This window comes from Buteo buteo, chromosome 12 (assembly GCF_964188355.1).
Source record: "Buteo buteo chromosome 12, bButBut1.hap1.1, whole genome shotgun sequence".
In the NCBI taxonomy this organism is placed as follows: domain Eukaryota; kingdom Metazoa; phylum Chordata; class Aves; order Accipitriformes; family Accipitridae; genus Buteo; species Buteo buteo.
In genome coordinates, this window is record NC_134182.1 from 21,747,545 (window position 1) to 21,769,860 (window position 22,316).

Genomic DNA, 22,316 nt, shown 5'->3' on the forward strand with positions numbered 1-22,316 from the left:
AGAGATTTTGTGGCTCTAATTCCTGATTCCCTTTGCCTTGCTTTTCCCCACTTTCCTATCCTCCTTAAATATTCTCCATAGAAGACTCGCTGGGAAACACTGAGCATATTGCCAGGGACCCACTCCAGAGTGTGTCCCTCAGTACTCGCTGGAGGAGGCAAGCATCCCAGCTCGCAGGTGGAACTGACAAAATCTGGCCTTTTGCCACTTGCTTTTACACTACATAAATCACTGGTAAAGCCAGAGCGACTTGGGTCCTAATTGTGTCAGTCCCTTGGGGCCTTTGTAAACTGAGCCTTCAGACTGCTCGCCTGGGGTTGCTTTGGCAGCTTGATAGAGACCAGAATGACTGCATGAAATTTGCCTATGGTGGAGGATAACTCAGCCACGCTTGTATTTTTGTGCATTAAACTCAACATTTAGGGTTTCACCTTGATACAAGTTACCTAGCCTGTGGTGGATATTGGGATCTCTGGCCCAGTCATCAGGGTCTTGCCTGTGAGTTCATGCCTTGAGATTGACTGCCTAAAGTTGCACTCACCACACTTGCTTTCAGAGATGACCCTTCCTTTCAGACCTGCTGCCAGAGAAATATGAGCCCAAAGGCTCTTAGCTCCGGGCAAGCTGGGCCCCTCCTGGGGACCAGCGTGGAGGTCCTGGAAGACCTCCAGAACCAAGGGGGGGACCCAGATGTTGTGGATGGTCACCTCTTCCCCTTGGCACAACTGCGCAGCTCTGTCGCTGTCGTCTTTCCCCTCCTCCTCCTCCTTGGCCAAGGCAGCCACAGCTGTAGGGACCTCGCCGCTGTCGGCTACCCAGACCTGGTCTGTTGTTCTTATCATTGCGACAGCCAGCTCAGTTTCCAGACCCTCAACCGGGCCACAGCTCAGTTCCCAGACCCTCATCCCAGTAACGTGGAAATCCCTGCTACTACCTCTTATTTTCCCACTTCCCCTGCTACCACCACCCCTAGGGAAAAAGGTTGGGACAGGACTGTAAAGGTATCCTCACGCTAGGCTGCCCAGCCAAATTCTGGGAGCAAACATTGAGAGCTCTCAAGTGAAAGGCAAAGATTAGATGATTAATGCCTCTGGCAGCCTGCTCCAAGGGCATGCACAATGGTGATTAATTTACAAACTCTGAGAGTCACTTAATACAATTATTTCTTCATGCATTTTCTCTCTCAACCTAATAAGATGTTAATGACATTGGGGCAGGCATGCATGTGGCATGGTTACAGTCAGGTACTGGGGTTATAAAGTAAAAGCAAAGTAAAAGCAGAGGAAGTGAACAAAAGACATTGAGGATTTCAAATATTTAGAGGTTAGCAGTAAGACTGACCGTAACTCTTAAAAATCAGTCAATCTGGTTCTAAAAACCAGAATTTATCTTTAAAAAACTGTCCTAGAATTATCTTAATTCTAAGGTATTACCTTAAAAATCTCTTAGAATAACTGATCATTTTATTGTCATGACTAAATTACATTGCTGGGGAATCTGCTCTGTCCTTTTTACCTCTCGCCTGCAATTTCACTTGTATATAGCCTTCACTTTCTAACCCAAACCCTGCAGTGCTGCCCCGCAAGCTATTCCAGCTCATCAGCAGTGGATGGTTTGGTTTCCCTGGTCCTAGCAGATGTAGCCTTGCAACCTTGGTGATGAGGGCATTAAGAAGCATATGGGATTGCTGGGTTTTTTTTTTGTCTCAGCCTTCCAGAGAAGCAACACTATTTTTCATGTATCTGCAGTCTGGCTGTGTGTGGTGCTAAAATGTTTTGGGATCATGGACAAGTACAGTGGGTGGTGATCAGTACCAGATGCTGGTTGTTGTAGATTACCCTGGCTCATTGCTTACTGTCTAGTGCTTGTGTGTCCTGTCTCTGATAACGCCTCACAGTCCAGAGGACTCTGAGCTTGTTGCCCCAGTATGAACATGAAGGAATGAGATGTGAGCCTGACATTTAGGTTGGATTCCTCAAATATGTGCCCATTCCTTAGGAATGTGTATGACGCAAAGGTTAAAAAAGGTGACTGCCACCAATTCCTTGTGTTGTGATAGCAAATAGGATTGTCTGGGCCATATTATCCCCTTGTCACAGATGGAGATATTAAAGCAGATGGCAATCCAGTATGACCAACCAGTTATGGTATTGTGAAGCTTTCTTCCATTACTGGTTATAAATGCTTTAGAAATTTACCATGGAAAAGGCTGTTAAATGCTTTTTCTTAGATCCCAACATACTTTGAGGTTGCAATACAGTTTTCATTGTTTTCACCTTCTAGATGGGGAAACTGATCTCCAGAGACAAAGTGATAGCCTGTGGGTCATGCAGCAGGTCTGCAACAGAGCTGAGGCTCGGAGCATGGTCCCTTATGCTCCAAGCCAGTGTCAGTCATCAGACCACAGCTAAATGACGAAGGCAATTTTATTCAAGTGCGCTCCATCTGCTATTCACCCATATTCTGCAGCTAGAGTAGGATTATTACTTTTTGCATTCATCCGGCAGCCAGAATTGCAGGATCAGGAGTGGCTTCCCCGTAAGGACTTGAAATGAAAGCCTCCATTATGTTTCTCAAGAAGGCAAAGCAACAAGAAATGCTAATAGCCATGGCAGAGGGTCTCTCCCTTGGGAATGCAAGGAGGTTTCTGTAACCAGGAGCAAACATCTCTGCACTTTGAGCTGCCACCACTGCAAAGCCTGCCAAGGAAATCTGTTTGGTGAAGACAGTGCTATCTCCAGCCTTTGAGGAGCCAGCTCCCCTGCCACCTCCACCTCACCTCTAACAATCCAGAGAACAACTTCTGTGTTCAATATTTAAATTCACTGTTTAATTTTTAACAGGAAGCTTCCTTTGCGCTGCAGTGCTAAGCCAGGATCCCTGGCAGATGGTGTGAGTCTGCAAGAAGGTTTGCTTCACACAGCTGAGGTCAACAGTTAGATCACTGCTTGGCCTCTGAGACACAGCAGGTCATTTAAAGATTTTCTTTTTGGCTGGATCTGCCAGGTTTCTCCTGGTGATCCTTGCTGATAACCACCCAGAGGTGATGTGCTGGCAGTGTCTCAAACCACACTGAACTTCTGGTTATTCTGGGCACCTCCACTTCTAGCTCGGAGGAACGCCAGAGCTTTGCCTTCCTGTGGCTTGTTTTAAAGCAAAGACCCAGGAGTCAGAGCACTTGGGCTCTGTTTCCAGCTTTGGCACTGCCTGCTGTGACCTTAAACGTGTGTCTCTATACTTTTGTGCATCTATTTCCCCACTTGTAATGCAGGAGATATATAGCAAGAGGCATTACTACCTCATAGAGATGTTAAAAATCCTTGTTCATTAATTGTTGCAAAGTGCCTTGAGATCCCAAGCTAAGCAGAGGCAATGTGCTGTAGTTATAAACTCCCACACAGCAAATGGTGTTGCACATAAGCTTGATCGTGTTGTGGTATCTGTGGTACACAGGACCCTTCTCTATTTTATGCTCTCTGCTAGAAGCATTGCCTTCCAGAAATAGCTGCATCTGAGCAAGAGGAGAGGATGGAGTCAGGGCCCTGTTTGGCATTGAAAGAGCTCTCTTCAAGCTTTTGAGTCTTCTTCTCTGAGCAGTCTCATCCCATGGATGTGTGGGCCTTCTTACAAATGAGGCACAGCAGTCTATCAGCTGGCACGACCAGGCCTTAGCGCTAAGCTGGGAATACCGTCCTCAGCCCTCTTGTCTTGCACAGCTCTCTCTTATCTGCACCTGAGCTTGGGCTTTCTCCTTAGTCTCCCTCTCCTTTGGTTTCTGTGCCTCGTCCTTTCTGGGTTTGCTCCCTCTCAATCAGTTGCCTGGCTGGCCTCTGTGTTACAGCTTTCAGCTCTGCTTTCCACATGATATTCCCTGTTAAGGGAGTTTTGTGCTGGAGAAAGTTGTCACCTTTCTCCTCTGAAGGTCCACATGCACAACAGGGTCAGAAGTGCAAACCATCCTGGTCGCTGTGGTTGCACAAGGACAGTCGTGGTGGATCCTGCTGTGTAGGATGATGCCATTGTAAGAAAAAAACTTGTGTCTTCTAACTGCAGCTGGCAACCTGTGAGCTGGAGCCACACAAATGTTTGTCTTCAGTCCGATGGAGAGAAGCCAGGGGTGTTAGACCAATCCAACAATCTCAGAAAGCTTGTGGGCTCCAGCCCCTCCTCTGAGGACCAGTGGGTGTCTGGTACAGCCATGAACTCCCTTCTCTCAGCCACGAGGGCTGGGGAAGGATCCTTAGAAGCTGCTTTCTCACCCCTTTGCCCCTCCATCTCCTTGTGCTGGGGATGAAAGAAGCCACCCCCGTCCCACGTAGTTGTCCTGTCTCAAAACCTGCAGGCATCTGCCTCGTTGTTGTCGGCTCCTCCCTCCCTCCTCCTTCGGCTCCAGCTGCCCTGTGGTCCCCTGTGCTTGGCACTGCGGAGCAGTGGCTAATTTGGATTAGGATGCTAATTAGAAATGAGCGGATTGAACGGAAAGCACTTGGCCAGCGATAATCAGCTGTTAAGTGGCCAGCCCAGCCGAGCTCCCAGTGGCTGTGCTCAGCTCGGAGGGGCGGCGGTTCCTGCCGAGTTTACAGTAAACCCCGCTGCCCGGTTCGCCAGCCAAGCCCTTGGCTTGCAGCGCAGCGCCCGACGTGCGGTGCCAAAGACCTCTGTGCAGGCCACAGCGGGAGGTTGCCTCCTCTTTTCTCACTGCTTTGGTGGGGTGCTGGAGAGAGACAGGCAGGAAGGGGGAACCCCTTTCCCTGCCACAGAGGTGTGCAGGCTTTTGATGTCTGTTCGGCTGATGGTCGTTTTCTTTTCCAAATGGAAGGGGATGGGAGGGGCCTTAGCTGCAGGGTAGGAACTGGGAGGTGCAGCATCTCAGAGCCAAGATGCTGTTCATTTCATGAGTCGTCTCTCCTCTCTGGTACAAGATGGCAGATTTTGGTGTGCATGGAAGGTGTGTGAAGCTCCTACCATCGCAACATACCATGTCTGGAGCTTTTGTTCCTGGCATCGCAGAATGCTTCCCTTGCCCATCCCATCCTTAGCACCCAGCCCATAGGTTGCTGACCCTGCTCTGCCCTACATGTCCTGCCAGAGTCACCCATGCTAGGACAAAGAGCATCCTGCCCAGGAACCAGAGGAAATCACCACTGAAGATACAGGAATGCAGGAGTCCAAGTAGGCATTTGGGCTTCTCTTCATCTGGGCATGATAACAGGAACAGTGTGGGGGGGTAAACCCCCAAAAGTTGAGTCTTGCACCAGCCATGCCATGAATGAGGTTTCTAGCACGTCCCAAACCCTTAGCAAGAGCCTTGTTTTCCTTTCTGTATGTGTTCTTTCAGTTTCATAGCACATCTTGCTCTTATATACAGGCAGAAAGTAAAGAGATCTGTGCTTACTGTGTCTGCGCCACTCGCGAGGTCTGAGATCCCACTCACAGCCCATTCTCCAGCTCCAGTTTCTGCCCAGGGACCTTTCAGAACACAAAGGAATTTTACATCGGGTCTTGGACCTGTTTTTTCTTTCTCTTCTGCCTGTTTCCTCCACCCCTCTCCTACTGTTTCAGCAGTGTAAAGCTGGTTCTTGGCCTTTGGTTTTGTGGCTCAGAAACTACCTTTTTACCACAAAGGTTACTATCTTCAGCCTGGTCAAGTCCAATTCACTCCAATCTCTGCAAGTCCATATTGGGTTATGTCTATGCACAAGATTTTTCACCTGTCTTACAATATTGCTGTAGGGTGTGACTGCCTTGTGGTAGTAATAAAACCAAGCCCTGTTGCACATGTGGCTGATCCTACATAAAAATCTTTTACCTACATGACTTATTTTGTTAGGGGAACCAGCATAAGCTGCAATATCAAATGTGCCTTTTAGCTGGTACAAATTGGATGTACTCTAGCTAAATGACACATTTGTAGCACTGAGCTGACCTCTTCTCCACAGCTGATTTTTTTCATGTGTGCCATAGTTTAGTTTAATTTATAGCCCCAAGGGGGGGTCATCTGCTGGTGCTTTTTCCTCTCTCCTGAGGAAATTATTCTACCATCAAGTTGTTCTGGTTTAAATGCCCTTGTGGCCTGTTTGTCTTCAATGCTCTGTCTACCCTCCTCTATGTTTGCCCCCCTCAGACCTCCCAGCAGAATCTTTCTTTCTCTTTAGCCCTAATAGCCTTCTTCCATTTCATCAGACCATCACATCCATCAACCTGGATTAACCCTTCCATAATCATACTAATCATGGATATATTCCTTTTCAGCCTCCTCTTGAGGTCGGGGGCTGCCCACCTGTCCCTGGCTTGACACAGAGCCTCAGTGGTGACATAGCAGTGCCGTGAGACTTGCTGCAAGCACCCAGGCAGACTCAGGGAGGAGGTTTGACAAGTGGCAGCTGACCAGCACCTTCTTTTCCCTGCAGATAACACCTGCCGCTTTGAGGACGAGAAGATCTGTGGCTTCATGCAGGACAAGATGGACAACTTTGACTGGACCCGGCAGAACGCCCTGACACAGAACCCCAAGCGAACCGTCAACACGGGACCCCCCACGGACATCAGCGGTACACCAGAGGGTAGGCACACATCTGGGTTTCTTTTGACTTGGCTGTGGAGGCAAGATGAACGCCGTCATTTGTCAGGAGTCCTACCTACGGCTCTGGGAGCTGGTGGAATGCTGATCTGCTTTCCACACAACATGCTTCTCCTCCGCACAGGGTGCAGGGAGCAGGCAGTTAATTTGCATGTTACTGATTGGCATTAAACACACAATTAAAACGCCCACGACTTTGTTTAAGGGAATAGTGTGAGCATTAGTTCTTGTTACTAGCTAATTGCCTGCTGCCTAATGCCCTTATCCCATTTGATGCTTGTTTTGAAGTCAGAAAAGGATAAACAAGTAGGAGAACGTCTCTAACACCTAGAAATAGCCCTTCTGGCTTTAGCTAGCTGTTTGCTCAAAGAAGGTCTCAGGGAGGCAAACAGATCTCCTTAGTACCAAGCAGGAGCATGAGAGAACAGGCAGGAGCTGCCTGCAGGGTGGCAGCAAGTGCCTCACCTCTAGCTGGAGGAAACTGGTGTTGTGTATTGCTCTCGCTAGCTGTGCATGGAGTACATACTCCCATTTTAGCTGGATATTACTTTCCCCTTTCTCTAATGAGGAAAGTAAATTTGTATGCAAGCACAAATCTTCGAACTCAGAAAAAAAATGGGAAACATCCAATGGCTAGCTAAGGAAATGGCTTTTCCCATTAGTGTTCAGTACACCAGCCTGATCCAGCATTGAAAACAATGCCAACAAATTAAATAGCTAATCTGTTCCTCCCTGGGTTGTTAACAACTACTTTGGTATTGTTCTCTTTAGACAAGAATATTGTTTAGGTGAGATATACCGAATCCTCTCTCCCTCTGTTTGAGGCAGAGAAATTAGGCTGGAATGGTTTCTCCCTCCTCTTTCTGGTTTCCTCCTTACACAGTGCAGTCAGCTCTGGGGCTCCTTGTGCTGCAGGAGAAAGGCTTAATTTGCAGCCAGACACATATGTGTGTGAATGTTCAGGGACTCATCTGCTGCATGTGCTCACAGTCAGTCTGCTGATATCTGCCTCTCCTGCTCTCCCCTAAATACTGCAGAGGCAAGGGAGGCACTGTTGACATCATGCAAGTGTCTCTGGCTGGGATCACAGTGGGTGCAGAGCAGATGGGAAGAGCAAGACCATGTGTCTCAGAGGAGGAGTGGTCTCCCAGCCTCTGGCATCCCACCGCTTGCAGGAAGGGAGACCCAGTGCATGCTGCCTTTACCCACCTTTCCATCTTGTTCTGTAGGTTATTACATGTTCATCGAGGCATCCCGGCCCCGGGTGACAGGAGACAAAGCCCGGCTTATCAGCCCCCTCTACAACATTACTGCCAAGTATTACTGTGTCTCCTTCTACTACCACATGTACGGGAAGCACATCGGTGAGTACCCTCCAGGGAAGGGTAACCCCAGCCTAGTGTGGGCTGTCAGGGAAGACCTCCAGCCAGCCTCTTGCTCTGCCAGCTGTGCCTGCGGCACAGTGATTCAGGAGGGTGGGAGTCCTACTCCAGCGCTCAAAGTGCCAGAGTGGGCTGCTGCTTTCAGATATTTGTCCCTTACCCACACCACAGCAGTGTCAGGGTTGTGAGGCTGTTGCAGCCCATCCCCAGGGCAGTATCTTGCAGTCAGCCATCACCCTTTCTCCTCTGGCTCACTCCTCCTCTACCATAAGGCTCTCTACCCTCCACAAAAAATGAGCATTGTACCGATGTGCACACATTTTCTCCGCTCATGGCCATAGCCACCTTGCTCCAGGCAGCAGGACACCAGGTGAACAGTCTGTCCATCGGAGAGGATACAGAGGTGGAGGGGCTTTGTGGGACTGGAGGGCTCTGTGGTGGCAGCAGCTATTTTGAGCTGGGCAGGATGCATGTTCCCTCAGCTGTGCCAAGGGGCTGTCTGCTCTGCCTGACTCCCTTCTCTCTAATTGTAAGCCTACAAAAGCAGCAAGCACCCCAGAAGCGCCTGGCACACTAATGAGTTTCCATATCCAGTCAAGGAGCAATTGCTAATTTGTCACCTCTTGATTATAATTTCATTAATTTGAATAATAGATGCACTCTCCCCACAGCACGCTGGGTTATTAATCACCTGCTGGACTGGAGCCTGACTGAAAAATCAGGGCCTAGGCAGGAATGTGTCCGCCCTTCAATAAACGGGGTTAATTAACAGCTCTCTGCTTGGCACCATTGATGTCATTGGGAGTGAACATGCTCCTGAGTCTGGCCACCACATCTCCATGCGCGTATGGCACAGCAGAGAGGTTAAGCTGCAAAGTCTGGGATCTTCTCTCAGTGGGGGTGAGGTGAAACCCTGACCCTGTGGATGCCATGTGGTAGGAGCTGGGCTATGGTTCACTGAGGAGGTCTCCAACTCTGTCTTTGCTCTGAGGGCTCATATTTGCTGTCTGCTCTCAGAGTCCAGCTAGGTCGGAGGTGTTTGCATGCACCTGTATTCCCCCTGTAGACAGGCTGCTCTGTGCTGTCTTCATGCCAGGGGCGGCAGGTTGCTCAGAGCACTGTCAGTGTTGGTTCACACCAGGTTTTCTTGGACCTTCTGGTCTTGCTTAGCTGACAGAGTCCAGCTGTTAATGCTGGCTGGCAAACTCCCTTGTTCCCTGCCGTTGTCCGTTGTGGTCAGTCAGCCCTGCTGCCTAATTCCTGCATGTCTTCTGGAGGCTTTGAAAGGGATCTCATTCTTTGTGATTGCAATGAAGGGTGGCCCAGACTGGTGGGAGACTGGCAAGGAAAGAAGATGTGGAGGGAGGAGGCCTCTCTTGCTTTGTTTCTTTTAGGAATGCAGCAATGTGTCATATTTCCAAGTTAATTTCAAGGGGAAAGTAAAAGCCCATCAGCTTTTGCTTGCTTTCAGAAGAGAGCTGTCTTACAGCTCTCATGTGGTGGTCTGTCTGGAGATGGGGTGGAAAGGACATGCCAGGGAATCAATTCATTACAGGTTTTTGGCTTTTAGTGTTTTAACTCTTTATTCATTTGTTCCACCCAGAAATTGCTCAGAGCAAAAGATACAGTGACTCCCAAGACCTAAGAAAACCTTAGTGCTATTTTCTATTGGCTTCAGGCATCTTTTATATCTGTTGATTTTTCCCTACATACTCAATGTTGCTGCCCCCACATGCTCCCCATTTCCCCCTTGATGCTCAAAGGGGCTGGTAAATTTGTGCAAGGTGGATAGACTCTTTACTGCCATATGATGATTTCCAGAGTGGGTGCTGCTGAGCTGAGAGCAAATAAATTATTTTAAAATTAGACTGACTAGATAGAGAATGAAAGAGAAAGTAATGAGAAAAAGTTCTTTTTCTCTTTGCCTGTGGAATATGTGGCTTTGTCTATCGAACCCACAATATATCTGTCTGCAGATTGAAATTCAGTACTTCGTATCTGCTCTCTACTCTGGAGTTTCTTTCAGGGCCAGTCATGATATTCTGTAATCGTTTTGGCTTCTCTTCTACATATCGGGGCACCAGGGTGAAACTGAGGCCTTTACAGGAAAAATCAGAATGCCTAGTAATCCTAAAATTGTCTGGTTTTCATCATTCCCACTACGCTACTTACTAACTCTTATGCTACTTGATCTTTTTACTTACTGCCACACTGGCAGCACTCTGGCATAGCTGTCCTCATCCCTGCACACGCATCAATGAACCCACATTTGGGACACGCTCTGTTTCACCAGCAAATCTAATGGCTCGATCTACATTTCTAATGCATGTTGGTTACTCCCTGGCTGGATTTGCTTCTGTGGAGGTTGTGAAAACCTGCCAGGAAGCTTTAGCTTGTTCGGGTGGTGCCAAGCTTGATGCCCTTTGCAGCTGAAGTCCTCTCAGAGTCCCCTGAGGAAGTGGCAGCCTGCCTGAGGTCAAAGGATGTTTCTTCAGCTCTTCTTCTTTAGCCCTGGATTGAAGGAGAGTGAACTGTCTCAGATACAGGGCTTCTCGCTAGGACTTCTCCTGTCAAATGAAGAGACAGACCCTGTCCTCCTGCCTGTATCACATATGCGACAATATGAAGGTAAAGATGGAGTGGCTACAACCCTGGGCTATGTCTTGCTTCCCATATAGCAAGCTATCCCTGATGCCTGCAGGCACAGCTCCAACCTCTGGCTCACCTAGTGCTGGCCCAGTCCTACCAAGCCAGATGCCAGCCCTGCTGAGCCAGCCGTAGCATTTAGCAGGAGCTTATCACATTGCTCCTGTTGGCAGACAGTGCCAGCAAGAGGACATCTCCCAGCCCAAGCCTCTCCTAGCAGCTCCAGCTCCATCGTGGAGCAAACCCAAGCTCTGTCACTATGAAAAGAAGCCGTATAAAATCCCAACATTTATTTATTTTTTTAATAACCCTTTTATTACCTTTTTCCCCCCTCTACAGAACTTGAAAGCTGGTTTACTCTCACAATTTGACTGTAAAATATCCATAGCCATCCAGGCAAATCTTCCCTGGGAGAGTTCCCAGACACTACTCGTTTATAATAGATATGACGAAAGAGAGAAACAGAATACAAATGGAGCGTTTGTAGCCATGGTATAAAATATTCAGCAACTAGTAGAGCAGGGTGATGTTGAATATCTCTCAGCTGATGAGAGAGCAGAGTGAAGGGGAGCTCCCTGGAGGCAATTCCTGTTCTTCTGGAGTTATTTGGTCATCGGTTTTCCTTCCTCTGGCCCCATCCAGAGCAAGCATTCACATTGCCCTACAATCCTGCCAGCCCAAACACAAAAATCAGGGGGAGGGGAAGGAAAGAAATCCCGTTTCCACCAGGCATTCAAGAGTGAGGGTGTCTTGCTTGCAGCAGGTGCAGATATATCAAACGAGGAATTGCGTGCTTTCTTCAGGAGAGGAGGCTAGCCATGTCGGGCAGTGACCAGTTGCCAGGTTCAGAAAGCTTCTTTGTCAAGTTGGCTTGGTCAGTCAGCATCACAGCTGGGAGCAGATAAGTCCTTGCTTCAGCCATCAGACTCCTCTTCCTCCCTTCCCAGGGGCTGCCTGGGAGGGGGATGCTTTGAGTGGACAGTGTCCCCAATGGACCGCTCCCACTGCAGTCCCCTGCCACCTCTCTCTCACATCTTTTAGCTCAGTGGTAGCCAGGTTATGATCTGCATGGCCTCCTGCCCACCGCTGGATGCTCTTGCAGACCCTGCAGCAAGAGATGCCTTCATGGTCAGACCACAGGAGGAAGGTTGCTCAGAGGGACGAGGAAATTTCAGCCGCAGTGGGTTTAGCTTTTTGTGTGGCCATTATGGTCCCCATGGTACCCAGTAATTGCTAACACTGTAGCTCCCTAGCTTCTGAACCAGTGACTGTGCTCATGGGGAAAACACTTGGGTCAAAAAGTTTACTTGCTCCCAGGGGTACCTACATAAAAGCAGTGACGTAGGATGTACCCAAGCAGCATTTTTTTAGCCTCCTTCTGATTTGAGAGCTCACTGGTAGACCCTTTTCAAACTATATTTGCTGTGTTTCTAATAGCAGTAGTCACTGCCCACAGGTTTACAATGAGATACGGCCTCAGAGAGGGGAGAAGGCAAAGACCGCACCTTGCCCTGGGGTACCTCCCAAAATGGGACTGTTCAGCTGCTTCCTGTAGTGAAACTGTCAAGTCCTGGGCTTCACAAGCTGGGCATGATTGAATGCAATGTCTGAAGACCCTGCTCTTGGTTTGCAACTTTTGTACTTTGAGCCTCCTTTCTGCAAAAAAGAGTGTCATGGTCTTACCTTGGCCAGTTCCTCTCCCAGAAATCAGGGAACAGGCTTATTTTCTGGCATGTGTCCAGCATCTGTGAAACTCATGAAGAGTTAAAGATGCTGTTGTTCCAGCTTAGTCATGACACAGACCTTATCTGACCACCCCAGCTAAGTCTAGCCTATGTATAATCAGGGTGGGCAGCTTCCAATGAAATTGTAAACTACTCACTGCTCTACAGCTTCTTGAGGAGGGGAAGTGGAGAGGGAGGTGCTGATCTCTTCTCCCTGGTATCCAGTGACAGGACACGTGGGAATGGTTCAAAGCTGCATTAGGGGAGGATCAAACTAGATATCAGGAAACATTTCTCTACTGAGAGGGTGGTCAGACACTGGAACGGGCTTCCTGGAGAGATGATCGAGGTGGTGATTGTAAGTCCCTTCCAACTGAACTATTCTATTCTATTCTATGACACTGTGAGGAACAGTGCTTGGGACTGATTAAGAGGGACTTTTGCTCTGAATCACTAGAAACAGTAAGACCTGATCAGATCACTTGCCACAGCATCCAAGTTCAAGAAAGCCATAAGCTGTTTTACAGAGGTAATTGGGTTGTAGGCAGACCACTTACACTGGTGGTGTCACCACTGATGCCCTCCTGCTGAGTAGGAAACACAGATCTGGAAGGCCTGCCAAACTGAATTGCTGCTTTACTTCTTCAACTCAGATAATGCAACCAGTGCAAAGGTGTGTTTGAGAGGTCGCGATGGATGATCACATGTAGGAACAAGTGTTAGAATGGATGCCATGTGGCTGCATCTTGTTTCTGACAAGTGACAGTAGTCAGAGCTGTCAGGCCACACAGATTGATAGGTACAAGCTATGACAATGTAAAGCAGTTTGAACCATGAAGGTGTCCTTTTTGTAAGATTCAACATTGTAGCTCCCTCCTCCCTACCCAAACCTTGTTTATGAACACAGCACCCTGCTATTGCACACAGCTACACAGGTGGCACCCTGGAGGTAGCTGCATTCTGTTGGATATATAAAGTTTGCCTTACATACAGATGCATCTTTCATGAAATCCATGCCATTATCTCCAGTGCAATAACTCTACACAGTAGAGATTACATTACTGGATTGATTGAGGGGAGGCTGATTTTCCTAATGAGTAGGATTCACTTCCCTCTAGGCTCTTGAAAACAAGTTGCAGTTAGAGTTAAGTGAACAGTTTGTAATGAAAAAAAATATTAATTTTTTTTTAATACTCTTCCCACTTACTCAGATGGGTTCTTGGCTTTACTTATTCCTCCATCAATAGATGTGTATTTGACTAATGTTTTGTGCAGACATCCAGCAGCTTCCTGAGGGCTATGGTATGGACCCTTTGGATAGACTGTGCTCTTCTGGTAGTATCTGCTTTGGTTTTGGGGAAGTTAGTCAAATACCATGAGCAAGGATCATAAATACCTGGCAAGATAACCACATGTTTGTGGTTCAAGCTCTGTAGGTTCAATACAGTGGCTCTGAACCAAAGACCACTGAAATTGTTTTCCTAAAGGCTTCAGTGAACTTTGGGTTAGAGCCATAGATTTAAAGATTATTAAGACCAAATGGGACCAATACATCATCTAATCAAACTTCCTGCATAACCAAGGGCAGAGGACTCCCTTCGGTTACTCTTGCTGGAGCCCAGTAAATACTATGTGTCTACACCTTCATTTGATGTTTACTTACAAAGACCACCAACAGCATGCTTGACACGGCTTGCAGGTGTGGGACTGAATCATCCCTAAGCCAAAGAGCTTGGCATGTAAAGCTGAAGAAAACGTGGAGAGGAGGGAAAGTTGTTCAGATGTGGATTGGCTATGTGTCATTTTTATTCCATGAATAACATGTCTTCATGTTGAGGCAGGCCTTCTGCTTAGTACCTTGAATCTGGGTGCACTGATCCCCACCTTTCCTTGCCCCTCACTAAAAGTGCATCACTGAATCAAGTTCCCAGTGCAGATAGCCACTGAACCGTTGCCTTTTTCAAAAGTCCTCCTCTTCTGTCTTATCAGTCATGATCTGAGCACATTCCTGCTGCAGAATTTGTTGGGAAGGTTGTCAGAGGCACAGGTTGCTGACACCAATTCATTTGCAGATGCCCTGAATTCTCACAGATCATTTCTGCTCCTGCTCACCTGATTTGAGTCACTGTTACTCTCTGGTGGGAAGCTTCTATGATTCCCCCCTCCCTTGCTCCAGGCTCTCAGCAAAGCATCTTTCCATTCAGACTTGGCTTACAGCAGCAGCAGCCACCTTGCGCAAAGTTGAGTAGCTGTAAGGATATACTGCAACCTGATAGTCTCCTGAGACATCAGGTGTTGCATCAATTATTCAGACCCTGAAATTGTTAGATACAAAACTTAACAGACACTTAAGAGGAAACAGGAGCTCACAGTGCATATCCAGCTACTTCTTTACCACTCCCAGGTCACTCTTCTGTTCTCTCCATGGACCATTAACTATTTCACCAGTGCCATAATTGTACAAGTGGAGACTGAACTTGGTTATTCCAGGTGCACATCTGGAGACCCCCCTGGGTGCTCTGACAGGATAAAGGCTGGGGGGAGTTTGTGGGCAGAATTCATAACTATCTTGCACTACTTGTGCAACCATCCCAATCTGTTCTTGAACTTCAACAAAACATGATTTGGTACCATGTATTGAAATGCTTCCCAGAAGATCAAAAAATGCTCAACAAGTATCGGTCATCACCATTACTTCCAGGAGTGACTGCCTCTTCCAAAGAGAGCTCTGCAGGGATGACAGACACCCCAGCACTTGAACTGAAGAAGTTTGCAGATCCAGGCTAGGAGTCTCACTGTCTCAGCCAGTCCCCTGGAAACTTTCTGGTGAAAGCACAGCCAGGCATGAAATGGGAAAGGAGTGTCTTGCTATAATGCATCCTGCCTCAAAGCTGGGAACGCAGTCTAACAGCTTTCCTGCAGCGAACCACTTCCCAGGCCTGAAATGTTCACCTCTCATGTCTCCTTGGGTCAGGCAGAGGAGGAGGCCAGAGAACAGATTATGAGTGGTATCTTCAGTTCAACAGGAAGAATATGTGATCCCAGCTGCTCATTCCTGCTGTCTTGCTGGCTTCAGCATCACACTTAAACAGCCCATCTGCTCCAAGCCCTGCAGCCGTGCAGCTGCCCTGCGTTTGGCTCCCAGGGCTGAGAGACCACAGACTGGGTCATGATGGGGAAATAGGTTGTTAATAGGAATAGAGAAGAGACGGGCAAAGTCTTCCTCAGCATAAGTACAACTGCTTCTGCAGCGTTTTTGTCAGGAACCCTTCCACACACACCACTTGTATTTTGGGGGCTCTGGGAGGCTCCCTCCTGTCTGGCTGAGATCTTTGCAAAGCCTTCCCACAGAAGGGAGGCAGGCAGACTCCCCCTGTCTGCCTGTTGTGCTCTTTTAAACCTGGCAGTGTCTATGAAGCAGACTTCGGTTTCAGCTCATCTGAGAGAGCTGAGTACAGTGCATGCTCTCAGTCTGAGAGCTGAGCACATGAATTGCTCAAAGGACCCAGCTGTCTCTGGTGGCAAAGATGAAAGGGTCTGTTATCAAAGCTGGGAGAAGAGAGAGCATTTGCCTGGAGGCATCTGGGCATGTCACGAAACAGAGGGTGAACAAGGAGCAAGCAGACCTCACCGCAACTATGTTTCGCTCCGCTTCTTGAGTCTGCAAAATTGGTGGGAATAGTTGCCTATGCATGGCAACTTCTTGCTAGGTTCCTTGTACTCCCATTTTCCCCCAGGCTGGCCTCTCCTCCCTAAGGTAGTACCCAGCAGTTCTGGAGACCACCAGGTACAGCAACAGTAAGAGGGAAGGAGCTGCCTGGCTGCCTCAGACTGCATGATTCCAGAAAACATCAGAGGGGAAGAAAGATGGGCTGCTGCAGGTCGCTTGCTTGAGGCACAGAGCAAGTGTAATGATCTTGACTGTGGGCTGGCCAGCACTGCTGCCTACAGAGGCTCTTCTTCACAGCTGCTCCACCAGACTAGGTCTCAAGCCCTGCCTTGGACATGGTCTTTGTAATGAGAAGCCATGATCTGGCATTTACTGTCTGTAGGGCCTTAGGACCATAATCAAGACAGTCCATTCTGGGGTTTGAGATTAATTTAGATCCTGTAATCTACAGTGGTCAACTTTAGGAGAGCGGTGAGTGGTGCAGGCTGCCAGGTGAGAAGAGAGAGGTTGGTGTGTCTGACAAAGACCAACACTGGCTGTCTTCCTACTCAGGACAAACAGGAATCTGACCCTACCAAATCACCCTCTGGGCCTCCTTTGGAGCCCTGTCTGGACATACCAAGCCCCTGTGCAGGTGGTGTTGCTGGCAGCTGAAGCTAGGGCCAGCCACGCTTCCCCATCACATGCCCCCTAAAGGCTAATTCATATGCCTTCTGTCCCCCTGTCCCACATGCCTACCAGAAATGGTGCAGAAATAGTCTCACAATTGCTTATTAAATTAAGAGAAAGATGGTGCTGTGTTTGGAACGATTAGGGCCACAATAAAGGCAGCAGGGCTGGGCTGTTTTGCTGCCCACAGAACCTGCCTGCCTTGCACTGGGGGAGTCAGGGCTTTGTGGGTGCATCCCCACCAGCACATCCCATCCTGCTTGCCAGGAGCTGCACAGAGATACGAAGGCAGTGGCGGCGTCCATTTCAGTGCTGAGCACCGGGGGCTCCCTCTGCCCTGCCTGGGGCCGAGCCAGAGGCAGTGCTGGGCTTGTACACAACCGTGGCCCTGACAAGTGACCAGCTCTGAACTTAGCCCTGAATCACCCTTTCCCCTTGCTTTGCTGAAATCATGTTTCCTTCTGCTACTGCAGCTAGCTTTCCCTGACCAGACACTTTGTACCTTTATACCTTTATATCTTCCTTCCCAACAGAATTTCACTGACAAGAGGGGTTTTTTTCTGTTAAACACACAAAATCAAGGATTTGGTCTCTCTAGTTTATCTATTCAAGCTCAGCAAGGAATGCGACACTGCTGTATGAGAAGGGTCTGTTTCTGCCTGCTCTGGATTTACATAGATTGTATTGTTGCACTTTGCTGGGCTGTAAACAAGCATGCATCCAGCTGAGAGAGTGGTAGGCACCATCCTGCCTGCTTGCCTAGGCAGGAGGTCTCCGGGAGGTGTGGGGAAACTGAGGACCTGGTCACTACTAGGCTGAGTGTCTGGACTGAAGGCAAGTGCGACCATGGCTCGGCAGGTGGGAACCTGCTGCTAGCCCGATCCCATGGTCAGATCTGCTGTGAATTGCCGTGGTGACTTCTGTGCCGGCCGTGGGCAGGCGCTGTGCAGCACAGCAGCACGGTGAGCTGGCACATGGGAGCAGAGCTGCTGCTTGTGGCAGCTTTCAGGAGCTGTGAAAACACAGCTGGGCTTGGGGCTGAGAGTCAGACACCCCATCTGTCCTGTAGGGAAGGACATAGTCTGTCCACATTGCCCCCTGCAAAATGTTTAAGTACGGGAAAGGGATGTGCTTAAGCAAGACAGTATAATGAGTTGGTCGTGAAGTTGGCGAAAAGCCCAAGGACTCCCGATTCTTGCCTTTTAAATGCCAGACTCTGTACCCTCTCTCTACCCTGTTCTGACTGCATGTTGGATGGGCCTTTGTTCTTCTGAGTTAGCATAAATTTAACGTTATGGAGCATGGAGATTTTTTTCTTCCTTTTTTGAATTCCTTAAACCACATCCTGTTGTCCGCACACAGAAAGCCTGTTACTGGTCACAAACAACCTCTGAGGGAATTTTCCATGAAAAAGGGTGGCAGGATTTTGTTCCATACACATAGCATCAAAGATGGAAGTCTTGCATCATTCATCTTTCCATGCTAACACTTTCTCTAATTAGACTGTGGATCAAATGAGCAAAGGAGCTCAAGCATAGCTCCATTGCAAGTCTGCTCCTATCGTATCACCATCTGCTCTCTATGTACACAGACAGGTGGGGATGTGCTGGAGAGAAGGAGCTGTAGCTGTAGTTTGCCTGCCTTCCTCACGTTAGCACTTGTATTCCTCATTACGAGACAGGCATGACCAGACCGTTGCATTTACCCCACTGCTTGCGTGCCCCAGGTCCCACTGCCCAGCATGTCTTCCCCCGGGGTCCAGCCACATGTCCACTTTGCCTCTTTACAGTGCAGTGTTGTTGCTTCTCTGCTGGTCCATTCCCTCCATCCCAAAATTCATATGCATGCCAGACAGGTCAGATAGTGATGGTTCATAGATCAATCTGTGCAATTGGCTTTGCCATGTCAGGGGATATTGCTTCAAGCCCATCCTCATCTGATGGTGGTTTAGGAGGTCAGGGGTGGAAATGTGTTTGCTTCTTTGATTTTTTAAATCCAGACTAAAATCCAAAGAAAATTCCCTGTAGCCAGATATAAGTAATTTTCACAGGTTTGCTGTAGGGGAAACATGGCCAATCCAAATATACCATATTGGTGTTTATATTCCCAGAAAGTCCCAGCTACAGCAGGGAACTGGAGGCTTTGATTCCCTTGATCCCTTCCACTGTAGCCTGCCCACCATAATGAAGCAGCTAGAGAGTGTCCCATAGCAATTAGCCAGCCTGTGGCACAGCACTGAACATGCTCAGTGCCTCTCTAAAGCTGATAGGGATGCCTCATGAGTGTAGGTGGGATAGTGGTGCTTTCCAAACTCTGACCAAGACTCCGTTTTCTCGCTATTGATGAGCTCTCTGAACCCTCCCACTCTGAAGTTACTGAAGTGGTGGCTGCAGGAAGGGGTCTCTGTAGTGACCTAGTGACTGGACACAGGGAACCCTGCACACCAAGTTGAGATCAGTTAGACCTGTAGAGATAAAGTTCTCTGTAATCAGGAGTGGAAAGCAGAGAGGCTTTAATTGTCTTACTCTGCAGATGTTAACATATGAAGCATCATTAGAGACTGTGAAAGAGTAAATACATCCTATCATGGCACAAAGACAACTTACATTCCTAGAAACTATGAGTCAGTACAAGCTGATATTATTTCTCCATCTCTGTCTGTGCTATGACTATTTTTCCACCCTCTGCTTCCTCGCTTTCAGAGCAGTAACTTTCCTCCACAGCACTGTGACTGAGAACACCAGCCTGACACTGACTGCTATTCATTAACATCCATTTAAATGCAAGAGGGGGAGAGACCTGTGTTTGTTGCGGGGATTATGAACAGTAATAGATTCTTTCTGGGGACTGTCATTCGCTCCTGGGATTTGCCTGTACTAAGCTTTGGGCTTTTAGTTTGTGATCAGTGGTGTTAAAACTAAACCACACTTAAGAAAGTGCTCAGAGCCCCTGTTAGAAAGGTAAGAGCTCTTTTCTCCCTGGCCTGGTTTTAGCCCTCATATTGGGTCTCCAGGTGATCTGCCAGGTTATACAAGGTCTGAGTCCTCTCCACACCGTGTATCCACTGGACATCTCTTGCCATGAATCAGTTTCTTCTGAGCTCAGTCTGTCTTGCCTGCAGTTGAAATGCCATGGGATTCCCAGCTGGGTGCCAAACCTAAACTGGAGCTGCAGCCAGGATTTCTCATGGAGAGCTGATCTCCTGCGATTGCCCCGTGCTGGAGCAGGAATCCTGCAGGAGCGCAGCAGGGAGTCGCAGTGAGACCAGGCTACACGTGAGCCTGCTGCCAGCCCAGCTCCTGGCTGTGGATCCCGACAGCCTTCCCTACTCATCCCACGGAGCTCTGCTGCACTTGGCACAGCACCCCGTCTCTCAGTGTGCAGCGTTTTCCTCCCTTGACTTCCTAGCTGCTCTGGCTGCCTGCCTTCCATCTGAGTCACATAAACTAAGCTGTGCCTCAGCCTTTCCCCACCCCATCACCCCACATTAAGGCCCCCCAGCTGCCCCACAGAGAGCTCTTGAGGAAACCTCTACCTTCTCTGCCATCCTGCATGGACTGTGCCCGTGGCCCTGCCCTTACAGACCCTGCCTCCCTCCCAGTGCTGCCTGTGCCAGCTCTTCTGGATCTACATTGCTATTCAATGCGACAGTAAAGTCCCCATCCTGTGGAAACTGAGAGAAGACCTTTTCTTATTGTAAGAAGGTAACATTTAAAGGCATCCCTTGGGCTACCCTATCTGGCAGCCCAGCTGGTGCTCTTTTGTGTGAGTGCCACTCTTTTGAAATGCCAGCTCTGGTCTTAAAGGCAGCCAGCAGAATGTACGGCTCACTCTCCCTATAACTGATTCCTCATTACTTGTCACCGGCCTTTATTCTCCCTTTTGGTTGGGAAGAAGGTATAATACAGATTACAAGACAAATGCAAAGATTACCTTGTATGGGGAGAGGTAACAACAGGATTGCTGGTGTTCTGGGACTTCCCTTGTGTTTGCCTGTCTCTGGTCAGCTGAAAAGATTTAGCAGCAGATAGATGTTCTGTCTTTGTGTGTGCCTCACCAGCAGGTGCCCTTAGGAAACGCCAGACACATCAGATGAGGGAGATGGGGAAGGGGTGACGACAACAGAAATAGGTAACAAAACTGGCCAGCTGGATTTGGACTCTGATACAGAAAACTAGGCATGATTATAGTATAAAACCAGGCAAAAGGGGTGGCTGCAACAGCTGGTGCTGGAGAACGTCCCAGATGGGCCTTTCACATCTCCACTGATGGAGGCATGGAGGTCGGAGAGCAGGTCAGACATTGGTTCTTCAGTTTATGACCACTGGAAAGGCAGAAGAGCTCAGGTACTTCTGTTCTCTAGTGTCTTCTTGCTCAGCTCTCATAAAACGTTTGCTATGTTTCCGAGTTCCCCTCTAAATGAGTGAATGTTATTATCCTTCTTGATTATCATCATCATATCATGTCAGCAGATCAAAGTAGGTAAAAGCAGTTTGCTAAGGACCACGTGGCAAGTCAGTTCACAGCTCTGAATGGGCTCCTCACACCCCACACATGCACGGACCGTGCATTGGCCACCTCTGGCAAAGTGGAATTTGGAAATATAGTTTGTGCTTTAGGAGGGGCACCTTACAAGAATCAGGTGGCTGGTTTGGTCTGAACTTGTGTGACATGCTGAAAGCTACACGGGGAGTGAAGATTGTTAATAAGGCATGAGATAGGTATTGCTGGGTTGCATGGAGGTGGGTGTTGGCAGGTGTGAATTCACCAGAGGTCAGGAGCTATGGATGTCAATATCTACGTAGGCTCCACCTCCCTTTTTAGCCTGGGGCTTAATCTATGGATTTTCATGACTGTAAGTGAGATCCTGGAACAACATCTGATTTCAGGGCAATGGGCTGAACCCAAAGCTTTCCCTTGGAAAACACAAAGGCCCACAGCACTTGTACCACTACACAGTTGACTTTGGGGGCCAGACTGAAAAATGGAGATAAAGAAGCTCTGAGCAATTGGAAAGTTGACTTGGAGCTTTCTGTAGTTCAGGACTGCAATGTTTTATGGCTCTGCCTGGAGCTCAGATCTGAAGGTTCATTTCCAAGTACCTCCATCACAGGCTACATGTCTTTAAACTTGACTGGCAGCCTGTGGCAGACTGACACATGGTAAAAGGGAATAAAGTAGAAGACCTGCACAATCTTTAACATCCACAACACTGTGGACCCAGTTCAGATGGGATAGAGGCTTCATCCCTGTTTAGTTTGAAGTCCTGGAGTCTCTGCCTCCCAAAAGCACATTCCCAGTGACAGCATTACTGGGAAAGGGAGGTGTTGTGGTTCTTTCCCAGCCTCAGGGAGGCTGTGTAACTTAGCAGCGATTGCAGGTAGCGCTATGAGATCTGGCTCCCCTTCACAACTCTGACTGATTTGTACGATGGTCGTGGGCATGCTGTTCGTCTGTTTTGACCTTCAGTTTTCCATGTGTAGACAAGGGTGGTGAAACACCACATGTTGTGGCAAATAAAGGAGCTTCCTTTCCAATTGCAAACCGTTTGAAGAATGCCTGCTTGTATTCAGTATTGTTCTTTTAGGGAATTTGTGGGCCAAAAGGTTGAAACTTTTTTCCTGATGCTGCAAGGACATGGAGTT

The 22,316-nt window shown here is 48.4% G+C and overlaps 1 protein-coding gene across 1 annotated transcript in view; it reads left to right on the forward strand.

Annotated features, from left to right (window-relative positions):
• Positions 1-22,316, forward strand: part of MDGA1 (MAM domain containing glycosylphosphatidylinositol anchor 1) — a 144,332-nt gene that overhangs the window by 116,379 nt on the left and 5,637 nt on the right. The window contains exons 13-14 of the mRNA XM_075042038.1: positions 6,411-6,563; positions 7,810-7,944. Coding sequence (XP_074898139.1) covers positions 6,411-6,563; positions 7,810-7,944 — 288 coding nt within the window. The remainder of the gene's footprint in view (positions 1-6,410; positions 6,564-7,809; positions 7,945-22,316) is intronic.